At 34.2% G+C, this 15,182-nt stretch overlaps 1 protein-coding gene across 1 annotated transcript in view; it reads right to left on the reverse strand.

Annotated features, from left to right (window-relative positions):
• LOC148950666 (UDP-N-acetylglucosamine--dolichyl-phosphate N-acetylglucosaminephosphotransferase-like) overlaps window positions 1-15,182 on the reverse strand; it is a 76,477-nt gene that overhangs the window by 7,216 nt on the left and 54,079 nt on the right. Inside the window, 1 exon segment of the mRNA XM_089091699.1 lies at window positions 5,466-5,654. Within this exon segment, the coding sequence (XP_088947825.1) occupies window positions 5,466-5,654 (189 nt within the window).

The raw sequence follows: 15,182 nt of genomic DNA on the forward strand, positions 1-15,182 counted from the left end.
AGACCTTTGTCTATAGATCTGGATGTTACTTCCTGCCGCAGTTGTCCTCCTACAAAGGATCCACCCACGATGGTGTTCTACGTCACAATGTAATTTAACCCATTACTGGGAGAATGGTTTGTAACTCATGGGACGTTTGGAGACGGAGATGCTCCCTGTTGAGTGTACATTTGAGGGGACTTCTTCCTCTTCCACATGTATTTATTGCCCCGAGCGGGGGCTCCAGTTTCTATTATGGACCCCCAGGGACAAGGTTCCCCCTTGGTCCGTGCCTCCTATGGAACTACATTATCTCATTAAGTTGCTACTATTAACAATTCATCATAACACCAATCCACCCGAGATTAGCTACGCGCGCTCCACCCATGAACTTCCAATTTCCTACTAATCATTATTATGCCAACTTCCTGCCCAAATCGAGAATGTCTTGCTTTTCGTTTGGCGACAGATAAACGGCTAAAAATTATGATTTTTGCCAACGTGACATAGGCAACTTAACAAATATTCTATTAAAAAATGGGCTCGAATCGTAATTTACGTACATCTTGAAAAACTTCCATTATTTAATTGAAAAACTTATTTTGTCATTTTCAGTTTCTATTCATCATTATCTGATTCAAAGCACACAAAGTTAAGAATCATAAATTTTAATCATATATTTATTCAATAATTCTTATCTCAATGATACACTGAAAGCATTTACTTTTTTCAATGTTTTTATTTCAATGATATATTGGGAATGGGAGATTTGGAACTGATGGGGGAGTAGGGGAGTTTACCTGTATGTCGGGAGCTCGTCCGAGTCTGATAGATTATGTGTTGGTTGACAGTGGGCTTGCAACTCAATCAGTTGATGTTGAGGTACTTCAGTCAGTTGGTTCAGACCACTGGCCAGTTAAGTTAGAGTTTGGTTTAGAGGTTGAAGGTAAGAGGAGCGGTATTGGAAAGAGGTATGAAACAGTCGGTCAAGAGAAGGTTAGAGTTCGAAAACCGTTAAAAAAAGATTGGAATAATAAAGAAATTGATAATATGAATGAGATAATAGCGAGACCGGAAGTAATGGATAGATTAGAGGAGATTAGAAATTTAGATTGCAGTGCTGAGGAGGTCCTTGCCGAGTTATGTGAGTTAGTGCACCAGTGGTCTAGTAAAGCGGTAGAAAGGAGAGTTAAATCAGGAGATAAAGGATATTATGATGAGGAATGTAGAAGGTTAAAGCAGGAGGTAGAAACAGGATAAGAAATTGTTAGGCAGTGCCAGGATGAAGAATTGCGGTTAGAAGCGTTGAATTTTTATAGAGTTAAGAATAGGGAATATAAGAAATTGCTGAAAAGGAAAAGTAGGGAATGGGATAGTTTAGAAAGGAGAAAGATGATGGAGGATTTCTCACTAGGGAATGATAAAGAATTTTGGAGTAGAATGAGAAAGGAAAGAGCTAATATTTCAGGTCGAACGCCTTCACCGGAGTCGTGGCCTGGTTATTTTGAGAATTTAGAAGGAGACTGTGAAGGGCTAGAAGAGGATAGTCAGTCGTCATGTTCAGGTGAAAGTATTTTCCCGCTGCAGGAGAATGATTATGAATTAGTAGGGGAAGTGACAAGAGAGGAGGTTAGAGAAGTAGTTAGTAAGATGAAAGGAGGTTCAGCACCAGGTTTGGATGGGATACCAGCCTGGGTGGTTAATAAATTTGTGTCGGTGTTTTTGTCGATATTAGTTATAGCATTTAATAGTATTGTATCTACAGGTAAGTGGCCAGAATTGTGGAAGACTTCAGTTGTTATACCGCTTTTAAAGAAGGGGGACCCTAGCTGGAATGATAAATAGGCCCGTGGCTCTAGCACCAGTTTTTATTAAAGGGATAGAAAATATTTTAGATAGGTGGTTATATAAAAATAAGATTATAAATGAAGAGCAAGGAGGATTTAGGAATGTTTATAGTACAACAGATAGGACATTTGTGCTTAGAGCTTTAGTCGATAAGTATGGAAGAGGGAATAGCCGTCTATATGCAGCTTTTTTAGACCTGAGAAAAGCTTTTGATAATGTTGAGAGGGTGCTTTTGGTAGATATTCTGAGAAGTATAGGTTTACCTAGTATTTTTGTGAGGTTAGTTATTAGCATGTATTGCGGAACTAAGGCGGTAGTAAAGGTAATAGATCAGGGTTTTTCTAGAGTATATAGAAACCGTAAAGGGGTAAAACAAGGTAGTGCTCTTTCCCCCCTTTGTTTTGTATTTTTATAAATGATTTAGTTCAGTTTTTGGAAAGAAGGTGGGCCCCGACAGTGGTTCTTGGTTCAAAATTATTTTCAGTTTTGCTTTTCGCTGATGATTGCGTACTTGTAGCTAAGTCTGCCCATGAATTACAGATTTCGTTAGATCTTGTTGCAGATTACTTAGATCTGAAGAAGCTCCAACTTAATGTTAAGAAGACAGAAATAGTTATTTTGGGTAAAATAAAGGAGGAAGAATGTAATGGTAACCTTATGTTTAATGGAGATGAAATAAAGATAGTTGAAAATTCAAAATATTTAGGTTTTGTATTTCAAAATAATGGTAGTTGGTGTGCCCACATTAAAGAGTCAGTAAAAAGGGGGAAAGTGGCTATATCGACGGTTTTTAGGAATGGTACAGTTATGGGTATGAAAAGTCTGGCAATGCATAAGAGAATGAAGATTATGCCAGTTATTCATTATGGTGGGGAATTATGGGGGATGGAAGCAGCAGAACAGCTGGAGACCCTTGAGGTAACTTATTACAAAAGGCTTTTCCACCTCCATAGGACTACACATACCCAGTTTTTGAAAGGGGAGCTAGGGCTTTTTTCGCTCCGTAAACATAGGCTGGTTCAGGTAGTTAGATTTTGGATGAAGATAGTGCAGGTACCTCGAGGTAAACTTATTAGAGAGGTCTATGAAGAGCTACTTGCTTCAGGGCGTAAGAGGTCGTGGCCGTTTAGGGTTAAATCCTTATTAGACAGATTAGGATTGTCATATATATGGAATGATGGTAGAGGCCCCGCCATTAGTCAGATTGATATAATAGGAATAGTTAAACAAAGATTAGAAGATCAGGAGATACAGACATGGGGGAATGAAATTGAGAGATCCGAGACATTAAGCGTTTATTAGGATTTTAAAAAGGTGTTTGGCCAGGAGATTTACTTTAAGTTCAATTTGTCAAGTAAGTGTATGTCCTATTGGTTGCAGCTGCGAGCCAACTGTTTGCCATTAAGACGGAAGAGTAAAGTATTTGAGAGAGGTAAGGGGTTCCCATCGCCTTGGTACACGTGTCCCATTTGTAATATCGAAAAGGAAATTCTGGACCATTTTCTATGCCAGTGCCAGGGGCTTACTGATTTGAAGGAGGGTATTTTGGGGAAAAGTAACTTTTCACTTCGGGTTATGTTGTCTCAGACGGTACCTAGCCTCATGTGTAGATTATGTAGATTTGTTGATCAGGCACTAAAGATAAGAAAGGAACTATTGTGAAGAAGATTTGTTATGGTTTGGAATAAAAATGCTGAAGGGAGTTTTACTTTTGTTTTCCTGTTATATTTGATGTATAGTGCATATGGCCCTGTAGAAAGGCTTTTGAATACACAATTATTATTATTATGTGTGTGACATTGTGTGTAATTATGTGAGTTATTTTTATAGTATTATGTGATCTTTTGTGTTGCAATTGTTATGTTATTTTATTTGTATTTGCTATGGGCTATGTTTAGTTATTGTTATATATGTTATTATCATGTGTTTTGACTTTATATGCAACTGTGTTTGTTTTTGCCAAGGCCCAAAGAGGCTTTTGTTTTGCAATAAATATCTATTGAAGCAACGCAAAGTTAAAAATCAATAATCTTATAATCAATGATCCCTATAAGGATCCATGATTTTAACGATCCTTAAATCGATTTGAACGATTATTTAAATGATTTAAACGATCAGTCAATGATCCCTATAAGGATCAAGGATCCTTAAAAATCCTTGAAAACCAATTAATTTTTAAGGGTCAATTAGTCGTGTTAGTACGGATTGGACAAATAGACAGGTTGCATCTGCAGCTGTGGATAGACTTCGTACCCAGCCCAATTTTTGAATGGTCCTTTCATTTGTGTTTTTACTTTCATCAGTTATCTTTATGCTTCCATTATCTTCTTTGCTTTTGGATTTTTTGTTGTTGTTAGATCAAACTTAGTTTCTATTCTTTCAAAGGTTAGATTTTTCTTTTATATTATATAGATATATTTTTTGAGCAATAGTGACATCTTAGTAGGTCATTCTCGACATATCTGTTGTTATCGTTACTCACAGGCTCAAAATTATTCTCGTTTGCTTTGTCTTTTTTTTTTTTCTATTTTGTTTTGTTTTTCCCTTTTTGCTCAAAAAGCATATATATTGTAAAAACCCAACGTTTGAAAAAATAACAGAAAACATTGTCTGTTCTTTCCTGTTTTGTTTGCAGCCACTTTTTCGCTTTTGTTACGGTAGCTTCCAAGGGTTAAGGGTTTTTATAGTGTATATATATATATATATATATATATATATATATATATATATATATATATATATATATATATATATATATATATATATATATATATATATATATATATATATATATATATATATATTATACATATATGACTTAGCTGAAGTCTTTGCCGATATCTGCTTTGTTTTCGATATAGCCTTGGCTGAAAATTATCCAATCTTCGTTTTCCGTATGTCAACAAAAAAAAAACATTACTATATAATTTAATATAGATAGTACCTTAACTTTATTGATGGATTGAGGAATGGAGATTTATAAAGTAAACTAAGAATAAAAAAAAAATATCTCACAGAAATTAGAGTTTAAATTGATGACATTCTGAACACTACATTTCAATGTTCGAAGGAAATACCTTAACTAAAATTAATAAGAAAAAAGAATTAAAAAAACAAAAATAAAAAAAAGCGACGTAGCAAGGTAGCAAATATCTTATTATTCATTCCCTTACAATCCTACTTACCGAATTCTATCGATAATTCTTTCATAATCCAACTGACCTGTTTCATAGTAAGGTGATTAACTAAGCGGTACTGCGGTAAGCAAATAGCTGCACACAAATTTGATTATTCAGTCCCGGAGAATTCAAGTAGTAGCTTTTTCTTTAAAAAAAGGTATGTTACACCTCTTTATGAAAAGCTGAAAAACAGAGTGGAATGGTTTCAAAAATCGGGAAATTTATTCAATTCCCAATATAATTCGTATCCTCAGAATAACCACGATTATTATGGTTCAGATTTATCATTCCCACCACTATATTTTTAACTTCAACTTCTAACAGAGACATTTATCTAACAAATCAATGAGATAAAAAACAGTTTAGTTTTCATGCAAAATAAATATCTATTTCTTAGCTTTAACCTTACCAAATATTTTCTAAATTGTATTCTTAAAACAAGCGAAGAAAAATACTTACGTTGGTAGTCTGTGTCTTGGGCAGGGAACAAGTCTGAAGAGTTGAGGGACTGACAACAAGAAATTGAATACTTGAGGAAGGAAAAATAGCAACAGCGTCTTACTAAAATGACCAAGAATGCCCACCACGGCAAAAGTCACTCCACTAAAATAGCAAAAGGTGTCTCCAACGAAAAATTTGGCAGGGTACCTTAAAGAAAAATAACCCCATTATCGTGCCCAAAGCGTTCATCATTTCATCATTTCACAAGAGTCAAAATAAAGTGTATAATAATTCTAAAAAATTATTTTTGCTCACGAATTTTAACTAGAAAAATAACAATGTGTCGCTGAATCTTAAGACTCGTATTTTGTATACACTATACTAGCCAAAACTGCCTCGCCTTGGTCCTGAGTCTTCATAATGGTTAATTACAGTGAATTCGAGAATTTGCATTAAAAATCAAAACAATTAGATTAATCAGAAAGGATTTTATTACGTTAACTAGAGGATTTTATTATTTTTGCAGAAAAGAATGATCATATTAGTACCCACGAAGTGGTGGGAAAGATACGATAGTTACCCCTCTCTTAGTGCAGAATTAAATAAAAAAAAACAAGTTTTTTTTAACTGAAAGTAAGGAGCGACATTAAAACTTAAAACGAACAGAAGTTATTCCGTATATGAAATGGGGTTGTCCCCTCCTCAACACTTCGCTCTTTACACTAAAGTTTTTTATTGTTTAAAAAAATAAACTTGTGAGACAGAGCCGAACTTTAGCGTAAAGAGCGAAGGGTTGAGGAGGCTACATCCCCTTTCAAATACGGAATAATTTCTGTTCGTTTTAAGTTTTAATGTCATTCCTTACTTTCAGTTAAAAAAAATTGTTTTTTTATTTAATTTCTGAATGTTTGTGAATTAATACAGGTTTTGATTTTGGCTCACCGTACATGAATAATTAAAACGAAAATTGTGTATTAATTTTACTTTTTTTGGGAAAATGGCTTTCCGAAAGTTGTTTAAATTTATTTACGAACGTTTTTCTTAGTAGTAAATATACGTAACTTACGAATTAACGTACGTAACGGACTTCCATATTCGTATGTTTTTATTACGTATATTAGGGGGTTCACCCCCTAGTCAATACCTTGATCTTTAAGCTAAAGTTCAAATTTGTTTCCAATTCCTTAAGAATGAACCCTTAATCACAGGGGCAGTTAACTAGAATAAATAGCTCTTATGAAAGTACTAAAAAACCTTTGGCGTAAAGAGCGAGGTATTGACTAGGGAGCGAACCCAATCATATACGGAATCATTTCTGGTCGTTTTAAGTTTTGAGGTTCAAAAGTTTTCAGTTGAAAACTTGTTTTATTTTTCTGATCGTTTTTCTAAATAATGCTGGAAAATTCGGCGCCCCCTTCATAGCAATGTCCCTTTCTCCATAAAAACTTCCTCCATGGAAAAATCCTCCCACGTAACCCCGCCCCCCCCCCCTCACTACTAGAAAAAATACCCCCTGAAAACGTATGTATACTTCCCAATCACCAATGCTATATGTAAACATTGGGCAAAGTTCATAGCTTGCAGCCCTTCCCCCGGGGACTCTGGGGGATTAAGTCATCCTCAAAGACATAGTTTCTGTGTTTTTCGACCATGCTGAACAAAATGGCTACCTCAAAATTTTGATCGGGTGACTTTTAGAAAAAGATGAGTGTGGGAGGGGGCCTAGTTGCCCTCCATTTTTTCGGTCACTTAAAAAGGGCACTAGAACTTTTAATTTCCGTTCGAATGAGCCCTCTCACAATATTCTAGGACCACTGGGTCGGTACGATAACCCCTGGAGAAAAAAAAATAAACAAACAAACAAATAAACACGCATCCGTGATCTTTCTTCTGGCAAAAAATACAAAATTCGACATTTTCAAACAGTTCGTGGTAACGTGGTAACTGTAAGTAAGGAGCGACTCGGCTCAATGGTAACCGAAACTGTAGAAAACGGAATTTTGATACCAATAGATACACCAAAAGAATCAGATTTTAATGCTAATCAAATATATAAGTTTCATCAAGTTTAGTCCTACCTATCAAAAGTTACACGCCTGAGAAAATTTGGCTGATTTTCGAAAAAAGGGGGAAAGACCCCCTAAAAGTTACAGAACCTTAATGAAAATCACACCATCAGATTGAGCGTATCGGAGAACCCTACTGTATAAGTTTCAAGCTCCTATCTGCAAAAGTGTGGAATTTTGTATTTTTTCCCAGAAGGAAGATCACGGATGCGTGTTTATTTGTTGTTTTTTTTTTTCAGGAGTGATCGTATCGACCTAATAGTCCTAGAATATTGCGAGAGGGCTCATTCGAACGGAAATTAAAATTTCTAGTGCCCTTTTTAAGTGACAAAAAAAAATGGAGGGCAACTAGGCCCCCTCCCACGCTCATTTTTTTCTCAAAGTCACCCGATCAAAATTTTGAGATAGCCATTTTGTTCAACAGGGTCGAAAATATGATAACTATGTCTTTTATGATGACTTAATCCTCCGAAGTCGCCGGGGGGAGGGCTAAAAGTTATGAACTTTACCCAATGCTTACGTATAGTATTGGTTATTGGGAAATATACACAAGTTTTCAGAGGGTATTTTTTCTGGTAGTGGGGGGACTGGGTCAGGTGTTACGTAGAAGATTCTTTTTATGAAGTAAGTTTTCATAGGGGAAGGGACATTACTATGAAGGGGGCGCCGGATTTCCCAGCATTATTTAAAAAAACGATCAGAAATTATATTATATAAAAAAACAAGTTTTTTAACTGAAAGTAAGGAGCAACGTCAAAACTTAAAACGACAGAAAACATTACGTATATGATTGGGTTTACCTCCTAGTCAACACCTCACTCTTTAAGCCAAATATTATTTAGTACTTTCATAAGAGCTATTTATTCTAATTAACGGCATTTTTGATTAAGGGGTCATTTTTAAAGAATTAGAACAAAATTTGAACTTTTGCTTAAAGAGCAAGGTATTAACTAGGGGGCGAACCCTCTAATATACGTATTGAAAATATAAGAATATAGAAGTTCGTTACAAAAATGTGGAATTTCCATTTTTTGCCAGAAGAAAGATCACGGATGCGTGTTTATTTGTTTTTTTTCCCAGGGGTAATCGTATTGACCCAGTGGTCCTAGAATATCGTAGGAGGGCTCATTGGAACGGAAATTAAAAGTTCTAGTGCCCTTTTTAAGCGACCAAAAAAATGGAGGGCAACTAGGCCCCCTCCCACGCTCATTTTTTCCCAAAGTCACCCGATCAAAATTTTAAGATAGTCGTTTGGTTCAGCATAGTCGAAAATCTAATAAATATGTCTTTTAGGATGACTTAATACCCCACAATTCCCAGGGGAAGGGCTGCAAGTTATGAACTTTGCCCATTGCTTACATGTTGTGTTGGTTAAGTAACGATGGGTTTATTTAAAAAAAATATATATATACATCATCGATTCCCTGAAGCAATGCTTGTGCGGGAGAAAACCCACCTAATAAATAAAAAAAAAAAAAAAAAAAAAAAAAAAAAAAAAAAAAAAAACATAATTAGATCTCAACTTACCGGACCCGAAAACCAACGAACCTCCAAACAACACCCAACAAAATTATAATAATTATAATCATATTCAGCTGCAACTAAACCCTCCTCAAAAACAAAACTTAAGAGGCGTGGAATAATCCATTCAAAATATATACATCAAAACAATGGTTCTTTAGTGACTTACGAAAATCCTGCAAACCCCCAACATTCCTCAAATCCTCAGGCAAACTCTCCCAAACTAACGGAACAACATGGCGAATTGAAAACCTAGACCTAGACGTGACCATAGCTGGTCTTCGCACCAACTGAGAAGATCGTGTCAAATGATCGTGAGTAGTAGACGCAAGACTAAACATTCCTGAAAAACATGATGGTAACTCCGAAGCTAAATATTTAAACATAAACAGAGCATTATAGAATACACATATTCCTGCCAACAGTAGAATTTTATACTCGCGGTAAAGATGCCTCACCGATACAGATATGTCAATTTGATTACCATAAAGAACTCTAATTGCCATATTCTGTATTACGCAGAGCGGATGGAGGTGAGTTACGAATGTTTTCGACCAAACCATACAACAGTAAATGAGATATGAGTGAACCATAGAAAAATACAACATTCTCAGAATTTCACACGGAAAAAGATACCTATTTACCCATAATACCAATATTACGAGACAATTTGCTGTTAACAGATGCAATATGGTCTTTAAAACTAAGGCTTTCATCAATTATAACACCAAGGTATCTAGTACTAGTAGATCTTACAATAGTATGGTGCCCTACTTCTATATTATTAATCCATGGATAATGTCCAGTAATTCTACCATAAATCAAAAAATTCGACTTATTATGATTCAGTTTCAATTTATTTACTCGCATCCACTTTTCAATCGAAGAAATACCTTGTTTCAATATAGTCATCAAATCATTTTCAGTTCTAGCAGCTACGGTGAAATGGGCATCATAAGCAAAACATGGTAGAATTCCCTTAGTACAGTAAGTATCAAGGTCTAAAGAACAAGACACATTACTTGAAGCTCTACAAAGGTCATTAATATAAACCAAAAACAACAAAGGGCCCAAAAAGGAACCCTGGGGTACTCCAATCGAAATATATTCAATTTTAGATGTAACTCCATCCATCACGACACACTGAGTCCTTCCACTAAGAAAACTAACTGTCACATTTAAAAAATCACCACGTATACCACTACTATATAGCTTTTGAACTAGTATATCATGATCAACAGAGTCAAATGCTTTAGTAATATCCAAAAATATCGAAGCTATCTACAGACCCTTGTCTAAAGCATCATTAATAAAAGTTGTTAAAAACAAAACTCCATGCTCTGTAGAATGATGACTCCTAAACCCAAACTGACTAGAACTAAAAAATTGTCTTTTCTCGAAAAAAACTTACCATCCTACTATGAATCAACTTTTCAAACACTCTAGAAATAAATGGCAGTAAAGAAATCGGTCTATAATCACTAAAAAAATTCTTATCCTCTCCTTTAAATATCGGAATAACATTCGCGCACTTTAGACAATCAGGAAATATTCCAGCTTTTAAACAATTATTTATCAGTCCTAAAAAATGACTAGATATAACAGGTAATATCGACTTCAAAACCTTCAACGAAATAAAATCGCCTCCTGATGCACCATCAGGTTATTGGGAAGTATACAGACATTTTCAGGAAGGATTTTTTTTTCTGGTGGGGGGGGGCTGGAGGAGGGGGTTACTCGGTAGGATCTCTCCGTAGAGGATGTTTCTTTGGGGTAAGGGACATTTTTATGAAGGGGGAGCCGGATTTCCAAGCATTATTTAAAAAACGATCAGAAATTAAATTAAAAAAAAACAAGTTTTTTCAACTGAAGCAACAAGTAAGAAGCAACATTAGAACTTAAAACGAACAGAAATTATTACGTATATGAGGGGGTTCGCCCCCAAGTCAATACCTCGTTCTTTACGCTACAGTTTTTTTTTAGTGCTTTCAAAAGAGCTATCTATTCTAATTAAACGGCCTTTGGGATTCGGGTGTTTATGAATTAAACAAAAATTTTAACTTTTAACGTAAAGAGCGTGGTATTGACTAAGGGGAGAACCCCCTCATGTACTTAATAACATATACGTAATAAAAAAAAACAATAAAAAAAAACAGGCGATACGGCTGAGTAGTAATCGAAACTTTTAAAAACGGAATTTTGATGTCAATAAATGATCAAAAGAATGGGCTTATAATGCTGATTCTAAATATATAAATTTTATTAAGTTTAGTATTACTCATCAAAGGCTATGAGCCTGAGAAAATTTACCTGATTTTTTAAAGAGGGGGGAAACATCCCCCACAAGTGAAAGAATTTTTATGAAAATCACACCGTCAGATTCAGTCTATCAGAAAACCCTATTACATAGGTTTCACGCTCATATCTGCAAAAATCTGCAACTCTGTATTTTTTGCCAAAAGAAAAATATACGAATATAGAAGTTCGTTACGTAAGTTAATTTGTAAATTACGTCAGAACCAAATTTAGACACAGCCATTTAGCAAAAGAAAAGTAAAATTTTTATGCAAATTTTGTTTACTTATTCAATGACGGTGAGCCGAAATAAAAGCTGCATTAATTAAAAAACAATCAGAAATTAAATTTTAATAAACTAGTTTTTTCAACTGAGAGTAAGGAGCGACATTGAAACTTAAAACGAACAGATATTATTCCGTATATGAAAAGGGCTGTCCCCTCCTCAACGCCTCGCTCTTTACGCTAAAGTTTGACTTTCTCACAACTCTATTTTTTTTAAACAATAAAAAACTTTAGCGTAAAGAGCGAGGCGTTGAGGAGGTGACAGCTCCTGTCATCCACGGAATAATTTCTGTTCGTTTTAAGTTTTAATGTCGCTCCTTACTTTCAGTTTAAAAAACTTGTTTTTTTTTTTATTTTCACAGATAGGAGAATGAAACTTCTACAGTAGGGTTCTCTAATACGCTGAATTTGATGGTGTGATTCTATGACTTTTAAGGGGCGTGTTCCCCTTTTTTGACAATAAGGCAAATTTTCTCAGGCTCGTAACTTTCGATAAGTAAGACTAAACTTAACGAAACTTATATATTTGAAATCAGCATAAAAATCTGATTATTTTGATGTATCTATTGGTATCAAAATTGCATCCGTTTGTTAAAGTTTCGGTTACTATTAAGCCGGGTCGCTCCTTTCTTACAGTTCGTTACCGCGAACTGTTTGATTATGTCCGTGGCATAAAAATACACAAGTTTAAGCTATTGAATTTCGAAAAAAATTTAATAACCTCCTTTTAAACTTTTCTGGCTCAAGAAATTATTTAAGCTACCCTCGCCCCTACTTGGAATAAATTTCTGTGGAATTTCTTGACTGATGCCCAAGAAAAGTTCAACCCGCACTGATTCATATCTTTCCCCTTTATTTATACGAAGCCTCTTCCATAGGAATGAGAATTTACTGGAGTATTTGACTAATCAAAGATCTAAAGCCGAACTGGCCAGCCGTAACAAAAAGACAGAAAAGAATATAAAGACGACGCACGGGTCTATGGCCAGTAAATGAGAAATAGAAAAGACAAAAATCCAACGAATATTTTGCCCGTATATAACAAAGCGTCGTCAGAGTAAAAAAAAGAAACTAGAAACTAAAAAATATATATAAACTAAAATAGAGTAACATAAAATATATAATATACAATTACTTACATTTCGAATTTGCAGCTAGCTTCATCAAACCACGAAAGTAACTGGATTAAAAATTTTTAAATAACAAATGAACTAGAAATATTATATTGCGACATAATTTTATACAAAGCTTTTGATGCTGATATTCTTTTCGGTTTGTTATTTGAACTCCCTTGGAAATTTTGCAATACTTTATTTTCAATATGGGTTCATTTTTTAAAATAATATCATAAATAGGATCAATAGTTACCAGTATCTCTATTAAATGATAAGCCTGCAAAAATGTGTTTTTTTTTATTTTTAATGCTGAATTGAGTGAAACCTTTATCATTGGAAATGATATGCTTTCTGATGAAGAGCTTTCTAAATTCTAGAAAGGATGTAACACGTAACAGTTTGGCAAGTCGGCTACAGCATTCCTTGCTCTTGCGGGAAGTTTTACGTCAGTCGAACGCACTAACAATTTGCGGAGCGTTTTGTTGAGCACCGGAATTCAATAGATAATGTTCTAAAATTTACAAAACCTTCAGAAAGTTTCCCTTCGGCTTTGGCAGAACGTATCTTTTATAATCTGGTCCATTTTGTACAGTTCAAGGAAGCAACAGCCATTTCCAATGATAAAGGTTTCACTCAATGGGCTGTTGAAGCATTAGAAATAATAAGCATATTTTTGCACGTTTATCAATTAATAGAGATACTGGTAATATAAATATTGATCCTATTTTTGGTATTACTTAAAAAAATGAACCCGTATTCAAAAATAAAGTATTTCAAAATGTCCAAGGGATTACTTTAAGTAACAAACCTAAAAGAATAGCAGCATCAAAAGCTTGGCATAAAATTATGTCGCAATAGAATATTTCTAATTCATTTGTTATTTCATAATTTTTAATCCAGTTACTTTCGTGGTTTGATGAAGGTAGCTGCAAATTGTAAATGTGAATAATTGTATATTATATAATTTACTTTAATCTGTTTTAGTTTTATATATATTTTTTAGTTTTAGTTTCTAGTTTCTTTTTTTTCTTACACTGAAGACGCCTTGTTATATACGGGCGGAATATTATTTGGATTTTTGTTGTTTCTCTTCGCTTTCATTTACTGGCCGTAGACCCGTGTGTCTTCTTTATATTCAATTCTTTGTAATAGACTTCAGTTATATATTCTTAAAAGTCTCAGTTTTACAAAAAATTTGTAATTTTTCCGAACGGAAATTTTTCCAAAGAAAAAAAGAATTAAGGAAAAAAAAAATTTTGTTTCAAAATAAAACCATCTTTAAAAAACAACAACTAACATAAAGAAAAAACACAAAATAAACAAATAAATATACGTTTATTAGCGTAACCTCAATCACAGTTTGGGAGAGTTTGCCTGAGGATTTGAGGAATGTTGGGGGTTTGCAGGATTTTCGTAAGTCGCTAAAGAACCATTGTTTTGATGTGTATATTTTGAATGGATTATTCCACGCCACTTAAGTTTTGTTTTTGAGGAGGGTTTAGTTGCAGCTGAATATGATTATAATTATTATAATTTTGTTGGGTGTTGTTTGGAGGTTCGTTGGTTTTCGAGTCCGGTAAGTTGAGCTCTAATTATGTTTTTTTTTTTTTTTTTTTTTTTTTTTCTATTTATTTTTTTTCTTTTTTTTTTTTTTTTTTTGTTTTTTTTTTTGTTGGTTTTTTGATTTATTAGGTGGGTTTTCTCCCGCACAAGCATTCCTTCAGGGAATCGATGATGTATATATATTTTTTTTTTTTTTTAAATAAACCCATTGTTACTTGTCACAATTCAACTATTCTCTCACTATAATATGCACTGAGACCTTAGTCTGTCTTGACCTTTGAAAATCAATTTCAAAAATTAGTGTTTAAATTTTGTGACTTAGAAAAATAGCATTTAAAATCGAACCAACACAAGGCATGTATATCGCAACTCATTTTCTGAGGTTCTCATTAACTTTTTTACTTATATCAAACATCATATTAATATGGGAACCTCTAGGAACACACTGACGATAACTATTTGCCTCAAAAATAAACTTTAACCCAAAATTTGTGAAGTAAAGGGTTAAGCAATATTAGGGTTAACTTTGAACTGAATTTTTATTCTTTTATCCGTGTTTACTTATATGCCCAAATAGAAGTTAGTCATAGTAATTCAAGCGGTGTTACGCTGTGAGACATGTATTTTACATGAGACAGCGAGAGAGAGAAATTCTTTAAGGAAAAACAGAATGACAAAATACCTTAGAAATACTACAAGTTATAAACAATCACTCTGTCTCTAAAAACAACATGAAAAGTTGCTAATTGGAAAAAAAAAGAATAGAGATCTTTAAAGCCATTGCTTGCGCATAGGGCGTCGAGTCAACGTTTCAGTTATTAGGTCCTTTTTACAAGGACAAGTAGCGAGCCTTTTGCCCAACCTTGCTGCAGCGGGGATCGATCCCTGGG

The sequence above is a fragment of the Artemia sp. Qi Xiang Cuo genome, chromosome 7, assembly GCF_049724085.1.
Source record: "Artemia sp. Qi Xiang Cuo chromosome 7, ASM4972408v1, whole genome shotgun sequence".
In the NCBI taxonomy this organism is placed as follows: Eukaryota; Metazoa; Arthropoda; class Branchiopoda; order Anostraca; family Artemiidae; genus Artemia; species Artemia sp. Qi Xiang Cuo.